The 20,877-nt window shown below is 43.6% G+C and overlaps 1 protein-coding gene across 2 annotated transcripts in view; it reads right to left on the bottom strand.

The window, feature by feature from the left end:
- Window positions 1-8,640: 8,640 nt before the first annotated feature.
- MSL3 (MSL complex subunit 3) overlaps window positions 8,641-20,877 on the bottom strand; it is a 47,228-nt gene continuing 34,991 nt past the window's right edge. For both annotated transcript variants that reach the window (XM_073614848.1, XM_073614849.1), the window contains exons 12-13: window positions 20,077-20,161; window positions 8,641-9,009 (exon numbers count right to left, since the gene is read on the bottom strand). In XM_073614848.1, coding sequence (XP_073470949.1) covers window positions 8,910-9,009; window positions 20,077-20,161 — 185 coding nt within the window. In that variant the 3' untranslated portion in view covers window positions 8,641-8,909. The remainder of the gene's footprint in view (window positions 9,010-20,076; window positions 20,162-20,877) is intronic.

The raw sequence follows: 20,877 nt of genomic DNA, 5'->3' as shown, positions 1-20,877 counted from the left end.
TGGTCTCTGATCAGCTCTATGGTCAGCTGGCTGAATCACCAGCTGCATTCTCAGGTTCCCTGTTGAGACAGGAGAGCCAGAGAAAAACACGGAAGACGGTGAGGGGGGGTATTCCCTCCCACTGCTTGTAAAAGCAGTCTAGAGGCTAATTAGCTGCTAGGATTGCTTTTACATGAAAGCCGACTGCTGGCTGAAAAGAATAATACCAAGATGATACCTACACCTGCAGGCATCATTCTGGTATAACCACCCAAAGTCGTGAATGGCGTACCTGAAGACAAAAAAATGGTTAACAATAAAACACAGTAAACGGTAAAGTATAAAAAATTGCATACCTGAAAAGCAAACATGATAAAACATAATAACAATAAAACATTGCAGAATAGAATACAGTAAAAAAGAGCAGAACAATAGAGAGAGAATAGAGAGAGAGAGCAGAATAAAACGACAACTATTTTTTAAAATTCTATATATTATTTTTTTTACACTTTTTTTTGTAACTTTTATAACTGTAACCGGTTCCAGGTTCGGGTCTCTCAAAATGCGATGGCATCTTGGGAGACCCTGTGAAAGTGTGCCTAGTCTGTGCAATGCTGTACCCTACGCTAATACTCAACTAGTGAATGGTAGCGTTCAAAACATTCACCAATGCAAAGACCAGGATTATCAGGACAGGAGGAACAATAATAGTGGGTGTCACGCCTATATCCGCGCTTGCTGCAAACACAACATCTTTTTTGGGGGGTTCGTTGGGTAGGGGTACTCGGGAGGACATATAGAAAATGCCTCTCATGCAGCCGACTGCATTTGGTTGGGGATGTGAATGGGGGAATTACGGGCGCTGCAGAAGTGGTGGGTTCCCAATTAGGATTGGCGAATGCAGCAGGAAGGGCATTATGGGCACGACGGGCCTGTTTGTCTTCTTCTTGGTGGCAGCGGGACACTACTTGTGCTTGCCACCTCACCAGCTTGAACTGCACTTATGGGACTCGCCACGTCACCAAGTGTTACTGCAGTGCTGGTTTGACTATGACTGGGGTGTACTAGGCCGCTGGTGCTTGCCAGTTCACCAAAACGCTACCAAAAAAACTGTTAGCGATCGCAGGGATCAGGCCTGACTCTGCGAACGCTGCAGTTATGCGTTTAGTGTTTTGTAAGTGTCAGTGATCGATCGATACTGCACTTGGGTGGGCTGGGCGGAGGGGCAAAACGCAGGCGCTAGCAGGTATCTGGGCTGATTCCGCTAACACTGCGTTTTTGGGAACCCTAAACTGCTGGGGACGCTAGTATAGATCTGATCAGATCAGATATTGATCCGATCAGATACTATACCACTAAGGGAGGTGTACGGTGCGTGCGTGGGTGTTAGCGGTACTGGCGCTAACCTGACGCTGCCTGGAGCTGGTGCTTGCCAGTTCACCAAAATGCTACCAAAAAAACTGTTAGCGATCGCAGGGATCAGGTCTGACTTTGCGAACGCTGCAGTTATGCGTTTAGTGTTTTGTGACAGTGATCTATCGATACTGCACTTGGGTGGGCTGGGCTGGGCCGGGCGGAGGGGCAAAACGCAGGTGCTAGCAGGTATCTGATCTGATCCCGCTAACACTGCGTTTTTGGGAACCCTAAACTGCTGGGGACACTAGTACAGATCTGATCGGAGCAGATATTGATACGTTCAGATACTATACCACTAAGGGAGGCGTATGCTGCGTTCGTGGGTGTTAGCGGTACTGGCACTAATCTGACGCTGCCTGGGGCGACGCATATCACCGCCGGGCGATCAGGGGGCTAAACTTTTATTCGGTAATAAACGGTGGGTGCCGACACTATAAAAAATAAACAAACTAACCAGCGTCACCCGTAACAGTTATACAGTGATCAGTGGTAAAGGGTTAACTAGGGGGCAATCAAGGGGTTAAAACCTTTATTCGGTAGTATATGGGGGTCCCTGACGCTATAAAACGCTGACGGTGAACCTAAATATTTACCTCCCTAACTAGCGTCACCAGCGACACTAATACAGCGATCAGAAAAATTATCGCATAGTGACACTGGTGACAGGGGGTGATCAAGGGGTTAAAACTTTAGACCTAAGCCCCGGTTCACACAGGGGTGGCACGACTTGCAGGTCGCCTCACCGAGGCGACCTGCAAACGACTTCCGCGGCGACTTGCAAAACGACTTCTGTATAGAAGTCTATGCAAGTCGCCCCCGAAGTAGTACAGGAACCTTCTTCTAAGTCGGAGCGACTTGCGTCGCTCCTATTAGAACGGTTCCATTGTACAGAACGGGAGGCGACTTGTCAGGCGGCTAGGTCGCCTGACAAGTCGCCCCTGTGTGAACCGGCTCTAAAGGGGGCTAACCCTAACTGTCACAAACTGACACCATGCAGTAATCAGAAAAAAAAAAAAAAACTGCTTGGTGTCAGTGTGACGGGGGGGAGGGGTGATCGGGGGTGTTTTGTGTGCCTGGCATGTTCTACTGTGTGTGTGTGTTTTCACTCACATTACAGTCTTCTCTCCTCGGCGCCGAAACGGAAACTGCCGAGCCGAGGAGAGATGACATCATTTCCTTTGCTGCTGTTTACCATACAGCAGCATAAGAATGATTTCATTGGCCAGCGGCGATCGCGAGGGGGGGGCCACAAATGGATGGCCTCCCCCTCACCTCCGATCACCGCTGGACAAAAGCCGACCGCCTCAGGCACCGGGGGGGGGGGGGTCCGATCGGGATCGGGATTGGGTACGTGATTCTGCCTGCCCGTGCCATTCTGTCGAGGTATATCGTCGTGAGGCGGTCGGCAAGTGGTTAAAAGGATCAGCGTGATCCCTTTTGATGGCCTTAGCCCAATTAGCTAGAGTTTTTCAGACTAGTTCTGTGGCCAGGGCAGGTTGCAATGCAGGGCCTACAAGAGAGAATAATGCTTTAGAAAAGGGCCCCCACACTCAATTGTCAGTGGAGTCCTTGAAAATGCATCCGCCACAGGGATGGGTAAAGATTATTTAGGAGAGAATACTGCTGGAAGCAAGCAGCCAAACTTTTAACAGTCTTCCTCAAACAGGTACAAGACTGATAGCTGCTTGGGAGGTGTAAACACCTTGTCAAGGTTCATCCAGTATCAGTAGAGGGTGTTGGAAAACAGGTTCACTGGAAAGGTTTTGGAGACTCTAATAAAGCATAGGCTGGGAAAAACACTGCTAGAAGTAGAAAGTTAATTCTCACATTTAAAAGTGGTATAATCTATATGAATAACAGACGATATGGTCGGTTTCCAGACCAAGATGTCCACAAGTGGTTTTCCCTATCTTTGGCAGTAATTTTGAAAGATCTTTGTATGCAAAGACCACTTGCCCAGATCTTGGAGTTGATGGCTTAGGAAGTCCACCTCTGCCAAGTGTGCACTCCAGGGATGTGGATGGCCAAGAGAGCTGAAATCTGAATTTCCTCCCAGGAAAGTATCAGACTTGTTTGTCATAGTGCAGTCTCACTTCTGGTGCCCTGCTGATGGTTTATGTAGGCCACTGTGTGGCAATGTCCGACTGTACCATGACTGGATGACTTTGCAGAACGAAGGTCTCCTGCTGTACAATCTGATGGCTTTCAGTTTCAGGATTTTCAGTTTTTAGAATTGCAAACTCCGTCCCAGCCTGTAAAACTGGCATTCATCGTCACCACCATCCGGGACGTGTAAAAGAAAGACTTTCCAAATTCTAGGGCATAATTGGAAATCCACCAAGTCAGGGAGAGCTTTACCTGGCTCGGAAGAAGCACTGTGTGATCCAAAGATTGGATTTGCTTGTTACATGTCATGAATACGTTGAATTGAAGAGGTCTGGAGTGAAACGGTGCAACAGAAACTGGAAGGAGTCTACAATCAAGCCCAGAACCCTCATGCAGAAACAAACGGAGGAGAGCTGTTTTGTGGTAGGAGCCCTCATGTGGGACCTTCTCTTGGAGAGGGAAAGTGCCAGCTTGGGCTGTATCCAAGATTAGACCCAGGTACTCCAGAGCAGTCTTTGGTTTGATAATTAACATTTCAAAAGGTTCGAAGATACTGGGGGTTATTTACGAAAGGAAAATCCACTTTGCACTGCAAGTGCAGTCGCTGTAAATCTGAGGGATAGATCTGAAATGAGGGGAAGCTCTACTGATTTTATCATCCAATCATGTGCAAGCTAATATACTGTTTTTTATTTTCCTTGCATGTCCCCCTTGGATTACAGCGAGTGCACTTGTAGTGCAAAGTGGATTTGCCTTTTGTAAATGACCCCCACTGAATCATCCTCTACAAGGTTGTCGCTTAGAAGTCCTTCAGTAGGAGGTTGTCCAGGTAACCTGTGACATAAATACCTAGGCTCATGAAAAAGTTAGAAATATGGCAATCACTTTTGTGAACACTTGGGTTGCAGAGAAGAGCCTGAACGGTAGTGCTACAAATTAAAGTGTTGGTCTCCCACAGTAAAAACACAAAAACATTGATGTGAGGGGAAAAAGGGGAGGTGTAGATAGGTATCTTGTATGGCCGCTGATGCCAGAAACTCTCCTCGACTTAAGAGAAGTAATGACAGATCTCACAGATTCCATCCAGAATTTTGTTACACCAAGAAACCAGTTATAAATTTTAAGTCCAGTATTGGTCAAACGGGCCATTTGGTTTTGGGACTGAATGAGTTTGAACAGAAAACGTTAACAAAAAAAAAAAAAAAAAAATTGGTATAACCACACCTTGTGCCTGAAGTTGGTGCAAGGCAGTCATTAAATCTGCCTTTGGCAGATGGGAAGTCAAAAAGTGAGTTGAGGGCAGAGATTGTGACATAATGTCATTACGTTTGTGAGAGGAGACAGAATGAGGGTTATAAGGGACAGCAACATCGGCAACTGGTTCCATAGGAAAAGTAAGTAAATAGGGTAAAATAGGCATTTAATCTGAACAAACAATTTAAGGTGTTCATGAAGTGCAATTTTATTTATTTTTGTTTAATATGGAAAGCACTCTGAATCTGCTATATGTTCTGTTCCGAGCACTTTCCTACAGAATATGGGCTTCGAAAATAGTCTGGAGGTTACAATGAACTCCTGAAGGGGTAAAGGAAGGTACACAAAGATCTTCTTGGTAATAAGGGGTCCAACTCACAAAAGGTGAACACACACACTCTGGGTGGTGTGTGAACACAGTAGGTGTGAAGGGAAAAAAAAGAAAAGGGTATGATGTGTAAGAAGGGAATTCACTGAATGCTGGAAGATTAGGCATAACAATTGTTTCCAAGATGGATTACGAATGACGCAACTGACCACTTTAACATGCTCTTTTTGCACAGGTAGCATAACTGCACTTTATAAAACAGAAGAGTGCATCTTAGAAGTTTTATTTCACACGAAGCATGAAGCACTCCATTATTACAGAACAGAATTAAGTAGAAATGTTATGGTTGATTTCAGTATTTTAGAAGGAGAAAATAAGTCATTGTATCAGTAGAAGCACTTTATAATCTTAAGATTTAGCAATACGTTGTGGAATGAGAATTTTGAGCACTGCATTTAGTGGGGTTAACATTGTAGAGACAAGCTTCATTTTGGCTTCTTTTAAATTACAGATTGGACCCAGCAGTCCAGGACATCTCAAACACCAACCGACATCTTCTTACTTCTAAGATTGGGGATGCCCCTTCATTGTGTGGAGGCCTTCTGGGCAGGCTTGGTGAACGTGGTAGTCCAGGGCTTGTGAAAGAAGGAAGGAGGTGCTAAGCCTTAGTTTACAAGTACACACCTGGCAAGAATGAAAGGAACACTTTTGCTGTGAAGTAGTAGTAGCCTTAGAAGTAGGAGGCATAGGCTTCCTATTTTGGGGTAAAAGCATTACTACTCACCCCCCCCCCCCCCCCCAAGTGGCTTCCTTGATGAATTTAACAAAGGATTCCCCATACGGGCAATCATCATCTATAAGCTTGCACAGAAGCAGCTTTTTAGCAGGTTCAGCAGACCAATCTTTTAGCCACATAATCTTGTGCATATGCAGAGACATTCTAGAGCAAGGGATCTCAAACTGGAGGTCCTCCAGCTGTTGCAGAACAAAAAGTACCATCATGCCTCTGCCTGTGGGAGTCATGCTTGTGATCCTCAGCCTTGCAATGACTCATGGGGAATTGTAGTTTCACAAAAGCTGGAGGGGCGCCAGTTTGAGACCCCTGTTCTACAGACATGGTAAATCACAATCTCTAGAGCATCAATGCAATACTAAAATGACGACGGTACCAACTGTAATTGTTCCAAGACAGAGTCCTCAAATGCAGGTTCATGTTCTCTAGTCACATATCCTACCCAGTTAGCAATAGTCTGGTAAATGAACATAGCAGCAATTGTTTGTAGGACCAGCAAGGGCAAAAATGGCCTTTAAAAGGGATTCCAGATGCCAAATCAACAGAATCCCTAAAAGGGAGAATATCCGCAATAGAAATTGTAAGGTGTTTATTGAGGGTTCAGCACAGCGCTGGAACAGTCCATTTCTTTTCAATATCCTTTTCAGGACTTAGATTTTTATTGTCCATGCTGGTTTGTTTTTAGGTGTGGTGAGACAGCTGCTATTAGGCAAAGATGTGCCAATTAGTGTGTCCACAGTTCAGAGCATTCCACATAAAACCGCAATTTGTACCTCATAAGATGAAAGGAAGGGAAAATCCTCTGCAGGCTCTGACACAAAGTTAGGATCCACAAAACTTCCCCATAATAACCTCAAGGAAAGGAGCTTTCGCTTCTGAATCCTGAATGGGATCCACTGGAAGAGAGGACGTGAATAGTTTCCGACATCTGGAAACTGAAGTTTCTATAAAATTTCTAGTTTTCTGAAGAATTCAGGCATGGTGGCAGAGAAATCTGCTTTTGCATGTTGCATGCAGAGGGGAAGCCACAGTCAGATAATGGGGGCGGTGTCATAAGACATTGCCCCGGGACAAGGGGACAGTCATTACCCTGAGCAGTGACTGGAGTCTCCAGACCGTTTTTGGCCCAGTTCCCTTGCGCCTGTAATCCACCATTGCTAAGTGGGGGGATCCCTAGTGGAGTACTCAGATTTGTAGAGTGAATGGGGTTGTGCCCATCTGTAGAAGATGGCAGCAGAGTGCAGAACCATAAGGTGTGCATTTTTGGCAGAAAAAAAAAAAAAAAAAAAAAAAAGTGAAGGCATCATCTAGGAGGCCTAATGCAGTTACTTCATTCTCCTGAAACAAAGTCTGGATAGCAGGAGAAAACCATGTTTAAAAAATTGCTTGTGGGGAACTGTGTTAGACCCTTTTCAAACTGTGGTGGTTTTCAGGCACTTTAGCGCTGGAAATAGCCTCTGCTAAGCGCCTGAAAATCTCCTTCCATTCATTCAAGTGTGACTTTGCGGGACGTTTCGAAAAGTCCTGCAAACAGCATCTTTGGGGTGGGTTGGGAGCGCTGTATTTAGCGCTACCAAAATGTCCTGCCCATTGAAATAAATGAGCAACGCTTCGGAAGCGCCACAACACGGGAGTTTTTAATCCCTTCTTTGGGGTTAAAAGCTCCCCACTAGTAGCCAAAAAGCGCTGCTTAAACAGCGGTAAAGCGCAGCTAAAACAAGCCGCAGCCACCAGTGTGAAAGGGGCTTTAAGTAAAAGCCAGGAACCAATGTAAATGTACAGAAAAATAATCCAAAATACTCTTACCTTATTCAACACTGGACTTATTTTAGGTCCAGACTTTAGCGTCAGAGTGGGCATATCCCTAAAAAAAAAAAAAAAAAAAAAAAAAAAAAAAAAAAAAAAACGAAACACCACTACTGACCACGGCCCTGAAACTGTATAGCACCCTGCAGCTAATTACAGACGTGCCAGACACTATGTGCCAAAATGAGCGGGGTCTGGGTACAGTCCCCAAGGTACATACAAAATGTAAATCAATCCAGAAACTGCTAGATAGCCCAGAGCAATATTCACTCAGGTCTGGATAGAAACTTCAAAAAAAAAAAAAAAAAAAAAGACAGATGGCAAAAAACCTAACAGGGGTTATAACCCATGCTTGCGCTATCCAAAAAAAAAGTTTTTTCCCTTTACGCTCAATTCACATCTATACAGTTTACGATTGGTGTGTTCTACAGTGCATTTTGCTGTGCGTTTTTGCACACACAATTAAACCGTGATTTGCTTTTTTTTTTTTTTATGCTTTTTTGGCCAATTTGTTGTTGGGCAGATTAAAAAATGCAAATCGTGGCAAAAAAGCACTACATGCTTCTCTGCAGCTTCTCCACTGAAGTCTAAGGAACCAAAAAAAGCGTTTTGCTTTTAAAAAAAAAATCTCAAGACCCTTTCCAAAAACACAGCAGATGAAAAAAAAGCATAGATGTGAATGTGTCCCATAGGAAACCATGTTAAAATGGACTGTAGTGCGTTTATGCAAAAAAAAAAAGCACTAAAAAAATGCATGTGTGAAGTCTTGGTTCTTTACTCCTCCTGTAATCATAACTCTGTCAGCTAGGGCACACATCAAAAGGCAAGTATAACTGGGTTGGTGGACAGGTTTTCAAGAGATATTCTCAGTTTGTTCTGAATGGGTTATGTGTGAGTCCCTTGAAGATAAAAACACTGACAGTGCCAACCCCACCTTTCTACGTCACCAGCACCTTCCAACTGTTTATAGAACATTTTATTTAAGAAACACATTTTAGCAACGCAACTTATAAGACAAGAAGAGTTGAAAATTTGCAAAACCATGACAACCCATTAATTTCTTCATTCAAACACAAGGTTGAGAAGCAAAATAGTAAGTCTTATTTCCCGTATGTTGATTTATACATGTTTTTCTTAGAGTTCATTCCACAAATTCACATTTCCTAAAATATACAACAATATGATAGGGCATCCAAGGAGTTCAGACTGTATGAATGATGAGAAATTTCAGTAAATGGCACGAGGGTTCTTGGTGGTGTAGTTGGCCTCACAGGCAGTCACATAGGCAGACTCTGGGAAGAAGTCTTCGTGATACTCTGCAAGAAATCTGTAAACCAAAAACCAATTAGACACACAGATTTAGATTTCCATTACCTATAACCAGGAAGGGTATCCTGTCTCAATAGGGATACGCACATGATTTCAGGCAACCTAAAAAATTATCCACTGCAACTATAGATATATATATATATATATATAAAAATACTACACAAACTGAACAAACAGAATGTAGAAGAGGTTATAGGTAAAAAATGGGTATTGTAGGATTGGATCCTGAGAGGACAAATTCCGTAACCTGAATATCCAGGCCCTCAGGGCCAAGCACGCTGCCTGGATCTCCAGAATGTTGATGGGCAATGTTTAATCTGGACTATGTCCTTTGGACAGTCGCCTCTTCCCGGACTGTTCCCCCAACTCAAAAGGCTAGCATCTGCTATTACCATCTTACAGGTAGCTGGTAGGAAAGATATTCCCTTCTGCAGATTCTTGGTTATCAACCACCAACTGAGGGTCCGGTGCACCCTAGAGACAGACACATTGGGAAATCTAGAGCTTGGACCTACTTGTTCCAAGCCAATAAAAATAGGATTTTTATTACAGCTTACCTGTAAAATCCTTTTCTTGAAGTACATAACGGGACACAGTAGTTATAGGCCACCTTCCGGTGTTGACACTGGTAAACCCAATCAAAAGGAAGTTTACTCCCTATATAACACCTCCTCCTTCAAGGAGCAAATCCGTTTTTGTAGCAAAGCAATATACTTGTATCCCAAAAAAGAGGGGAGGGACCTCTGTGTCCCATGATGTACTCCAAGAAAAGGATTTTACAGGTAAGCTGTAATAAAATTCCTATTTTCTTTATGGTACATCATGGCACACAGAGCCCTAAGTAATTACTTAATGGGATGTCCCATAGCAATGCCACACGAGTGATGGGAGGAAACAACCCGCAGGGTACACCCAGACTTGATGATCTATACTGCTGCTTGCAGCACACTGCACCCAAAGGCAATATCCTCCTACCTCCTTACATCCACCTGATAAAATTTTGTGAATGTATGCACTGAAGACCAAGTTGCGACCTTACAGATCTGAGCCACGGAGGCCTGATGACGCACTGCCCAAGAAGCACTAATCGACCTGGCAGAATGCGCCTTAACTTGAAACGGGGGAATCTTACCCCTTAGATCATAAGTTTGAATTATCACTTGCCGAATCCACTTAGCGACAGTGGATTGCGACACTGCCTGTCCTTTCTTAGGACCCTCTGGCAGAATAAATAAGACATCAGTCTTACAAATGTGGGCAGTTTTCTTTAAATAGATTTTCACTGCTCTCACCACATCAAGACAATGTAGTGATCTTTCTTCCCTGGAACATGGTTTTGGAAAAAAATGATGGCAGGACAATATCTTGGTTCAGGTGAAAACCTGAAATTACTGGATAAGAAAAACAGGAAATCCCCCCTAATGGCGCTTTAAAGCAGCCAGTAGTGTAAATTTACAAAATGCAAGAGGAGTGGATAATAAATAATTTTATTGGTACAAAAAAGTATAATGAATACTGACCTCAAAAAGTCAGGGCATGAACTAGAATACAAGGGTAAACAAATGAAAAAAACAATACCAATGGCAAAAGGGCAATGTACGATGGGTTACACCATAAGCAACAGTGATACAATAACACAAAGATGTAGGTTGTGTAGAATCTGACGCGTTTCAACCCCAATGGGTCATCTTCAGAGGATAAATACGTTAAAAACTGTAAAGATGTAAACATGTGTCAAATAATTTCAAAACCAAAAAGAAAAGAAAAGAATACATGAACAAGTCCATATATATTATGTCTTTACCAGTCACAATGTACTCAATGGTTACGGATAGCCATGATATGGAGGGGTTTCCCTCTTGTTGTATCCCCGATCTCCCGGCGGATAGGCCAATCACAAGAGGAGCACATGCCACACACACACGCCTTACAGGGAATCACACACTAGATATCCCCAAAAATTGAGGGAAAAGAGGGGTGGGCACTGCACCTGTGATGAAATAACAATGTGTATTAAGTAAATGGTTCCAAAAAGGAATTTATAAAGGCAAAAAAGAAAAAGAAAAATGTATCTTTATATAACTATTTAAGTTCTAATTGGGTTGAAACTAGGGATGTTCACGGACGTGGAGGAAGAGTGGGTCCATATGAAAAGATCTTGGAAAGGGACATGGAATGACGTGAAGTAGGGGAAAAGAGGGAGGGAAAGGTAAGGGGAAGGAAAGGAGGGGAAGGAAAGGGGGGGAGGGGGTGGGACATGGAAGGGAAAGGAGGAGGGGGAAGAGGGAAGGAAAGGCGGGAAAGGGGAGGAAGGGGAAGGTAAAAGGGGGTGGGAGAGAAAGTGCGGGATCAAGTGTGGGAAGGAAAGAAAAAGAAAAAAGGAAACGAAAACAAGAACGCACAATCAAAAAAAACAAAAACAGATGACAAAGACAACATAAGAAATATGGACCGACTCCCATTACAAACGTCCAATTTTCAAAATTGAAGGGTAATGACAATGGGGTATAGGCGTATAAAGGCCAAAAAGTGTAGGAGGAGGCCCATCAAGGGGCCAAGAGGGGCAAAAGGTGAACAATGATAGTGAACGTGAGCAAAAACAAAAGCCATGCGAATGTGGTGTGTGGGTGACATCTGGTAAAAGCGTGTGGGGTGAAAGGGTGTGTGAGGGGGACATCACCTTAAAATGTAAAAATCGATAGATTCGGTCAAAAAGGCAAATGACCGAAGAAACAATCTGTAATGTCACAAAGTGTTAAAAAAATAAATCAAAATTATTATTGGGATTGAAAGGGGTAACACAATCATGATGTGAGCCACACATCATGAAAGCAATGAAGGAGTATATGAATTCTTACCAACAGATCGGATATTCAGGCAGCACAGGAGCGTCCGCTGGAAACGGGCAATACCACTGAACCTCTCATACTGCAGAAGTAATTTATAAGGAAAGTAATTTGCCTAAATGTGTCACAGGTGCAGGCATCCCTCCCCCTCCATCCATTCCCCCATAGGAGGAGAGCGACGCAATGGCGGCGCTCAGTGTGTGACTCCCTCGGCGTTCCGGAAGAGAAATTCTCCCGGATCCACCGTCAACCTCCGCCGCAACTGCGCAGGCGCTGTGACGTCATGCGCGTGCGCTCTTGTTCACCCACACACGTCACCCACACAACACATTCGCATGGCTTTTGTTTTTGCTCATGTTCACTATCATTGTTCACCTTTTGCCCCTCTTGGCCCCTTGATGGGCCTCCTCTACACTTTTTGGCCTTTATACACCTATACCCTATTGTCATTACCCTTCAATTTTGAAAATTGGACGTTTGTAATGGGAGTCAGTCCATATTTCTTATGTTGTCTTTGTCATCGGTTTTTGTTTTTTTGATTGTGCGTTCTCGTTTCCTTTTTCTTTCCTTCCCACACTTTCTCTCCCACCCCTTTTTACCTTCCCCTTCCCCCCCTTTCCTTCCCTCTTCCCCCTCCTTCTTCTTTCCCCCTCATTTTCCTTCCATTTCCCATCCCCTCCCCCCCCTTTCCTTCCCCTTACCTTTCCCTCCCTCTTTTCCCCTACTTCACGTCATTCCATGTCCCTTTCCTAGATCTTTTCGTATGGACCCACTCTTCCTCCACGTCCGTGAACATCCCTAGTTTCAACCCAATTAGAACTTAAATAAATAGTTATATAAAGATACGTTTTTCTTTTTCTTTTTTACCTTTATAAATTACTTTTTGGAACCATTTACTTCATACACATTGTTATTTCATCACAGGTGCAGTGCACACTCCTCTTTTCCCTCAATTTTTGGGGATATCTAGTGTGTGATTCCCTGTAAGGCATGTGTGTGTGGCATGTGCTCCTCTTGTGATTGGCCTATCCGCCGGGAGATCGGGGATACAACAAGAGGTAAACCCCTCCATATCATGGCTATCCGTAACCATTGAGTACATCGTGACTGGTAAAGATGTAATATATGGACTTGTTCATATATTCTTTTCGGTTTTGAAATTATTTGACACATGTTTTCATCTTTACAGTTTTTAACGTATTTATCCTCTGAAGATGACCCATTGGAGTCGAAACGCGTCAGTTTCTACACAACCTACATCTTTCTGTTATTGTATCACTGTTGCTTATGGTGTAACCCATCGTACATTGCCCTTTTGCCATTGGTATTTTTTCATTTGTTTACCCTTGTATTCTAGTTCATGCCCTGACTTTTTGAGGTCAGTATTCATTATACTTTTTTGTACCAATAAAATTATTTATTATTAAAGCCCCACTAGGGGGACTTCCCATTTTCTTATCCATTACTCGGGGTGCGCAGCTCTTTTTGTCTGTACTCCTATGAGTGTCCCCTTCTCAACCTGAAATTACTTTTGGCAAAAAACCTGGATGAGGGCTTAACACCACTCTGTCCTCACGAAAAAAAATCAAATATAGCTTTTTACAAGAAAGAGCAGCCAATTCTGAAACCCTCCTTGCGGAGGATACAGCAACCAAAAAAAAACAACTTCCTTGTCAGAAGGACTAGGGGAATCTGTTGTATTGCTTCAAATGGCTATTTTTGTAACACAGACAAAACCAAGTTCAAGTCCCAAAGGTTCAAGAGAGGTTTGGCGGGCGGATTAAGCCGCTTTACCCCTTGTATAAAGCCTCGAACTAAACAATTATTAGCAAGTGGTCTTTGAAATAAGACCGATAAGGCTGAGACTTGGCCTTTAATAGTACTTAAGGCCAATTTCATTTCTACCCTTAATTGTAGAAAGGCAAGAATTCTGCCTATGATATATCTTCAAGGGTGCCAACCCTTGGATTCACCGCAGGAAACATAAGCCTTCCAGACTCTATAATATATAGTTCTGGAAGCTAGCATTAATCAGGGTAGAGAAAACTGACCCGGAAAGCCCATGTTTCTTTAGAATGTGGGTTTCAATAGCCAAGCCGTTAAATTTAGAGACTGTAAGGAAGGATGGAATATCGGTCCCTGAGAGAGCAGATTTGGCCATAGTGGGAGGGACATTGGGCCCTCCACTGCCATCTTTACGATTTTTGCGTACAACGACCTTCTGGGCCATGCTGATGCCACCAGAATTATTGGCTTTCTTTCCAGCTTGATCCTGCAAAGAAGTCGAGGCAGCAACTGAATAGGGGGGAATGTATCGATCAGTGAGAACTGATCCCATGGGGTCACTAACGCATCCGTTCCACATGCGAATGGAACCCTTGTTCTGGCCAACTTTGTGTTGAACCTGGATGCTAGAAGATCCACGTCCGAAGTCCCCCATCTTTGACAAACAGCCCGAAATATGTTGGGGTGAAAAGACCATTTCCCTAGGAATAACTGCTGGCGACTTAAAGTGGGGTTCCTATTTAAAAAAAAAAAAAAAATTAAAAAAGTCAGCAGCTACAAATACTGCAGCTGCTGACTTTTAATCGGACACTTACCTGTCCCAGGGTCCAGCGATGCGGGGAAACTAAGCCCCGCTTATCCCCCCCTCCGCTCGGCGGCGCCGGCATTTTAACTGTGGGTGCCCGGCTGTGGCTTCACAGCCGAGCACCCACTGCGCATGCGCAAGCCACGCCGCCACTGGCCCCATAATCACCTGGGACCGGTCACATGTCCCAGATGATTGACAAGAGGGAAGGTGGAGAGGCGATCTCCCTTCCTGCACCGAAGGAAGTGATGTCACCAGCCCAGGCACCGAAGGAGGCAGACCACGAGGGACTCCCTAGCAACAGCCATTTAGAGGTGAATAAAAAAAAAAAAAAAATAATTCTCCAAATTTTTTTTTTAAGCATATTACTCATTTTTTTTTTTGGGGGGGTGGAACTCCACTTAAAGTAGTCCGCCTGCCAATTCTCTACTCCCGGAATGAAGATTGCAGAAAGGCATGGAACTTTCCTTTCTGCCCAAGTTAGAATATGGTTCACCTCTCTTTGCGCTGAGAGACTTTTGGTGCCCCCTTGGTGATTGATATAGGCCACAGCTGTGGCATTGTCGGATTGAATCCTGACAGGACAATCCCGTAACCTGAAAGTCCAGGCCTTTACAGCCAGACGTACTGCCCGAATCTCTAGGATATTGATGGGCAAGATTCTTTTGGTTCTTGACCACTGTCCTTGGACAGTTGTCTTTTCTAGTACTGTTCTCCAGCCTGAAAGGCTGGCATCCGTCGTTACCACTTTCCAGATGACTGGTCTGAAGGATTTTCCTTTAAGCAGATTCTGAGTTAATGACCAAGTGAGACTTTGGGTCACTCTTGGGGACAGCCATATTGGTAAGTCTAAAGCTTGAAATTTGTTTTGTTCCAAGCAGACAGGATACTGTTTTGCAACAGTCTTGAATGGAACTGGGTATAGGGAAGTGCTTCGAATGAAGCTACCATGGTTCCTAGCAACCTCATGCAGAGGCGAATGGAGGGATTGCCATTTAACCTGACCCTCCCCACCAGCTCTCTTATGGAATTGATTTTTGCTTGAGGCAAGAACACCCTTTCCTGGGCTGTGTCTATAAAATCAGACCCAAGTACTCCAGCCTTTTTAGCGGTATTGAGGAAGATTACTCTAGGTTGAGACTCCAACCCAAACTTTTCAGATAGTTGGTTGTAGTGCATAAGCTTTGCTCCAAACGAGTCACCGATTGATCTATAAGTAATAGATAGTCTAGGTAAGCTACGACTGTTATGCCCTGTGCCCTTAACCTGGCTAGAGGTGGGGCCAGTACTTTGGTGAACACCCGGAGGTGCTGTGGCTAGCCCGAAGGGCAGGGCTACAAATTGGAAATGCAACTGTTCTAACACGGACCGCAGAAACTTTTGATGAGCAGGAAATATAGGGACATGCAGATATGCATCCCTGATGTCGATTAACGCCAGAGGTTCTCTTCCTAGAAGGATAGAAACCACCGACCTGACTGTCTCCATGCGAAAGGAGGGGATCTTCAGGAATTGATTTAGCTTTCTTAGATCTAGAATGGGTCCGACATCTCCTTTGGTTTTGGTACCATGAAAAGATTTGAATAAAACCCCAGACCTTGCTCTTTTGTGGGTATCTGTATGATGACCCCTTGAGATATTAAAATCAGTCTAGTGCCTGAAACAGATTTTTTTCTCTGGATCTTTGGGAACGCTTGATCACAGGAAACGAGATGGTGGAAAGTCCTGAAATTCCAGCTTGTACCCTAGTGTTACCGTGGAGATGACCCATCTGTCCTGAATTTCCTTTTTCCAGACTTCTGAAAATTGCAGAAGTCTTCCCCCCACCTTGGTGAGGGGGGTTGCCTCTTCATGATGAGGCTTTAGGATTTTGTTTTGCAGATTTCCTACCCCAGGGCTTCTTTTGAGCCTGGGTCTGACCCTGAGGTTTTCCTTTAGAGTCTGCCTAGTCGCCACTGCCTAGAGGCGGGAAGCCCCTTGCGCAGGGAAAAGAGCCCGTTTAAATGAAGGGCGTTTATATTTTCTTTTGACTGGTAAAAATGTACTTTTCCCTGCAGAAATTTTCTTGATATATTTATCCAAGTCTTCTCCAAACAGTCGCTCCCCATGAAGGGGGCACCCAATTAGGAGGTTTTTACATGGGGTTTCAGCTGACCAATTTTTCAACCACAGGATTCTGCACACATGTACAAGCATAAGCGTAAGGCGGGATGCCTGGTGAATAGTCTTTAATGACATCTATGGCAAAACATAATGCCTTAGGTAGTTCAGCCAAATCCTGAGCTTGTTGTGTAGGAAGCTCTCTAAGGGCCTGTTTAAATTGGTCCTTTAGGGATTGGCAGACGCCTATCGCGGCGACTGCGGGCTGAGTGACGGCACCTGCTATGGAAAAAGCAGATTTTAGTAGGGATTCCAACTTCTTATCTGTTGGATCTTTAAGCATCTGTGCATTGTCTACAGGACAAGTTAAGTTATTTTTCACATTGGAAATTGCAGCGTTAATTGCTGGTACTTTCCATCTTTTGGAGAATTTCTCCGCCAGAGGATAGAGAATTGAAAAACCTCTTAGGCTGGATTCACACCTATGCATTTTTAGTGCTTTTCGCATTTTGCTGATTTGCACTACAGAACGTGTTCCATAGGAAACCATGTTAAATGGACTGCAGTGCAAAGCTGCAAAATGCAAAAAGCACAAAAACTGCATAGGTGTGAATCCAGCCTTAGGAGGGAGAAAATGTTTATCTGGTTTATCCCATTCCGCAAAAATAAGCTGTTCAAGTAATGCATGTGCAGGAAAAACGCATACAAAGGATGGGAAGGTTTTAAAGAACCTAAGGAAGAAGCCAAGTTTTCATGAGACTCTGTTAGAGGCAGCATGAAAGTAGAACGAACCATTTCTGTAATGCCACGTACACACGAGCGGACTTGCCAATGGGCTAAACTCTGTCGGCATTGTCGATGGAGAGATTTAGAACATGTTCTATATCAGAGTCCGTCGAAAATGCCGACAGAAAAAGTCCAATTGTGCATACACACGGTCGGAATGTCCGAACAAAAGATCCCATCGGACTTTTTCTGTCAGGAAGTCTGGCCGTGTGTACGCGCCATAAGAGATTGTATCAACAATTTTTCAGATTGAGAAGCTGAAAAAGGTTCATCTACCGTTGTTTTCTCTGCAGAAGAATCATCGGTTTGTTTCTCTTCCTGATCGATTGAGGGTAGAACCTCATCGTGTGCCCACTGTTCCCCTTGTAAAGCTGTGGCATGCCTTTCCTGTCCATTCATTGCTGGAAAGGCTTATATATTCTGAGTGGAATCACCCAGATAAACATTTTCTCCCTCCTATAAAGTTTTAACACTTTTTCCTATGGAGGAAAAATTCACTAAGAAGTGGGAGATACCAGCAATTGTCACTGCTATATCCTCTGTGAATGAAAGTTTGACCTCTCCGATAGACAATGCTGAAATGCTTAGGGATCCAATGGATAAAAAGTTTTTTTCTGATGTCTCAACCTGCGCTAGCAACACTTGGTGTCCTTGAGAGACCAGTCTGAACAGGTGCATATTGACCGACTCAATGAAGAGTAGCAAAAAATGTGGAGCGGACAAATTCAGTAAGAACTGCACCATCAATCTTTCAGATAGTGAAGCTGATCCCCCGCATTTGGCCCTTCAGAAGGGGAGTCATCAGCCTTCTCACAGTCCCGAGGGAAATCGCATTTTATCCCATTCTGGGATGCGATTAAAGCCACCAGCCAATCCCATCATGGCTTGAGGAAACCCTCTTCAGTAAAATAGACAGGGGCTGCAGTGTTGAAAACAATTGCAATATATTTGATACCCCCGATCGCTTACTCTGACCAGCCACCGCAGAACTCTCAGGGGAAAATGCCAATGTAGAGTGTTTAAAGCTTGTAGGAGTCCCTTTTAAGCCCTTTTTTGGGGTGTTTCTATGCACAAATGCAGAGGGACTACCAGAAGAAATCGCATCCACTGCTTAAGCAAATAGTCCAGCTACTGCCTCTGCTATTTAACGCTCAGCCTGATGCTTTGAGTAAATGTGCCAAAGGAATACCTGTGTCACCATTTACATGTCTCTTTTTAGCTTTTGTGTCCGGGTGGGTGGGGGGTATTTTTTTTTTTTTTTTAGAGAAAAATCCCAACCCAACATCTTACCGGAGTCCTGTGACTGCTCGCCAGAGAGAGGTCTGTCTGGAATCTGCTGACACAGCATGATCTGAGAAAGCATGACAAGGTACGTGCTTTATACAGCCCCCAGTGGTGACTTTTCGGCATGACAACATTTACTTTTTAAAGGAGACAATTCATTGGAAACTTAAATTCTTTAGAAGTCTCCACTTACCTTTCCTGCCGCAGGGAATTCTGTGGTAAAATCAACAGACCCAATCGTCACCTCTCATGGTGGGCTCAGTTTAAAAAAACCTTCAGGAACTGGGACCCCCTTTCATCAGGGGATCCACACTCCTGGACCCGTAATAGCACCCAGCCAGAAAAAAAAAAAAAAAAAAAACCTTACGGCTGAAAAAACCAAAAGCGCTGGATCCCGGGGTCCAGCTCTCTAAAAAGAGAAGCGTTATGGGCTAAACCTTGTTTCTTCTGCCACGAGGCCTGGGTACCATTCAATTTGGCCTAAAAAGACAATTTGAATGAATCTGGATGCATAGCCAGCCCCAGCAAGGATTGCTCCAGTGGAGCTCAGCACAGCTTTACTTGTGGCCAACACCTTAGACACTGGCAAAAAACTGAGGTACTCCCAGTAGTGGGAGGGGTTATATAGGAAGTGGACCACCTTTCTTAGGGTGTGCGAGTGTCCATCACCTGAAGGTGGCCTATAACCCACATAGTAATTACTACGGCTCCGTGTCCCGTGATGTACGATTAAGAAAAAATAATATGCAGATATATCCGCTTATGTAAAAGTATAGAGTTAACTATAAAGCTTTTAATCATTTAATTTCAACCCTAAAAGCCACTCACTGGTCCATAATGGAGATGCACAGGCATGGCTTAAAAAAAAAAAAAAAAAAATTATCTGACTATTTCAAAAACGGAAAGGCTGTCTATTGGGCCTCCCATTGATTTTGCAGAAATTTAAAAGAGTACACACAGGAAGCCATAGAGAATTTCATTTACTTTCCTGCAACCATGAGTCGTACCGGCTGGGAGAACACAAAGCGATTATTGCCAATGGCTATAGCTGCTGGCAATTATCACATTAAATAGTTGATGACAGGTTGGTTGTACCCAAGTTGATTGATAGAACAACTTGGGTACATTCAGCCTGCCCATACAGGATTCAACCCGTCTATGGCCGGCTTAAGACTTTGGAGGTGGGCAACTTAAAAGAAGAAAAAAAAAAAGTTCTAAAAGTATAGTTAAATAAGTGAAAATCAAAAGCAAATGATGACTAATTTTCCATTTATACATTCACACAGTATACCAAACATAGGACAAATACAAGTGGCGGTGGGTGGGAATAAGAGATTTATATCTATAGCATACTAAATCACATAACCTTCTTGTCTCTTAATATACAAACATACACAGCTCCTCTTGTTACATAGTCTTAAATAGCAGTCCAGTACAGGAGTTTGAACTATTCACATACCTTAGAAACAGTTCAAAATGCTTGAGCAAAACTTTTAAGTTCTTCTCATCAAAGAACATTTTTCCCATTATTTCAGGAAGTTTCACTAGGGAAAAAAAAAAAAAAAAGGAAGTTAAAAATTGCTGAATTTTGAAATCTGTAGAAATGTCCAAATATGACATTTACACGTTACATTATGGCTACTGTTGGTTGCAATATGTCGACTGAGGGCTGCACTTAATTCCAGAAAAATAATAATTACCGTAATAACTGTTATGCCCCGTACACACTGTTGGACATTGATCGGACATTCCGACAACAAAATCCTAGGATTTTTTTCCGACGGATGTTGGCTCAAACTTGCCTTGCATACACACGGTCACACAAAGTTGTCGGAAAATCCGATCATTTTGAATGCGGTGACGTAAAACACGTACGTCGGGACTATAAACGGGGCAGTAGCCAATAGCTTTCAACTCTTTATTCTGAGCATGCGTGGCACTTGTGCGTCGGATTTGTGTCCACACGATCGGAAATACCGACAACAAATTTTGTTGTCGGTAAATTTTATAGCCTGCTCTCAAACTTTGCGTGTCGGAAAATCAGATGGAAAATGTGTGATGGAGCCTACACACGGTCGGAATTTCCCACAACAAGGTCCTATCACACATTTTCCGTCGGAAAATCCGACCGTGTGTACAGGGCATAAGTTCTCTGATAGAGAACAGCTAAGGATTCGTTTCCCCCCCCCCCCCCTTTAATTCCTAAACCACAGAGACCGAAAGAGAGCTGCATGTCAAACAAAAAACACAAATTTTTGAC

The sequence above is a fragment of the Aquarana catesbeiana genome, linkage group LG02 (assembly GCF_042186555.1).
Source record: "Aquarana catesbeiana isolate 2022-GZ linkage group LG02, ASM4218655v1, whole genome shotgun sequence".
Classification (NCBI taxonomy): domain Eukaryota; kingdom Metazoa; phylum Chordata; class Amphibia; order Anura; family Ranidae; genus Aquarana; species Aquarana catesbeiana.
The sequence above is the reverse complement of the archived record's forward strand: the minus strand, read 5'-3'. Positions and strand labels throughout refer to the sequence as shown.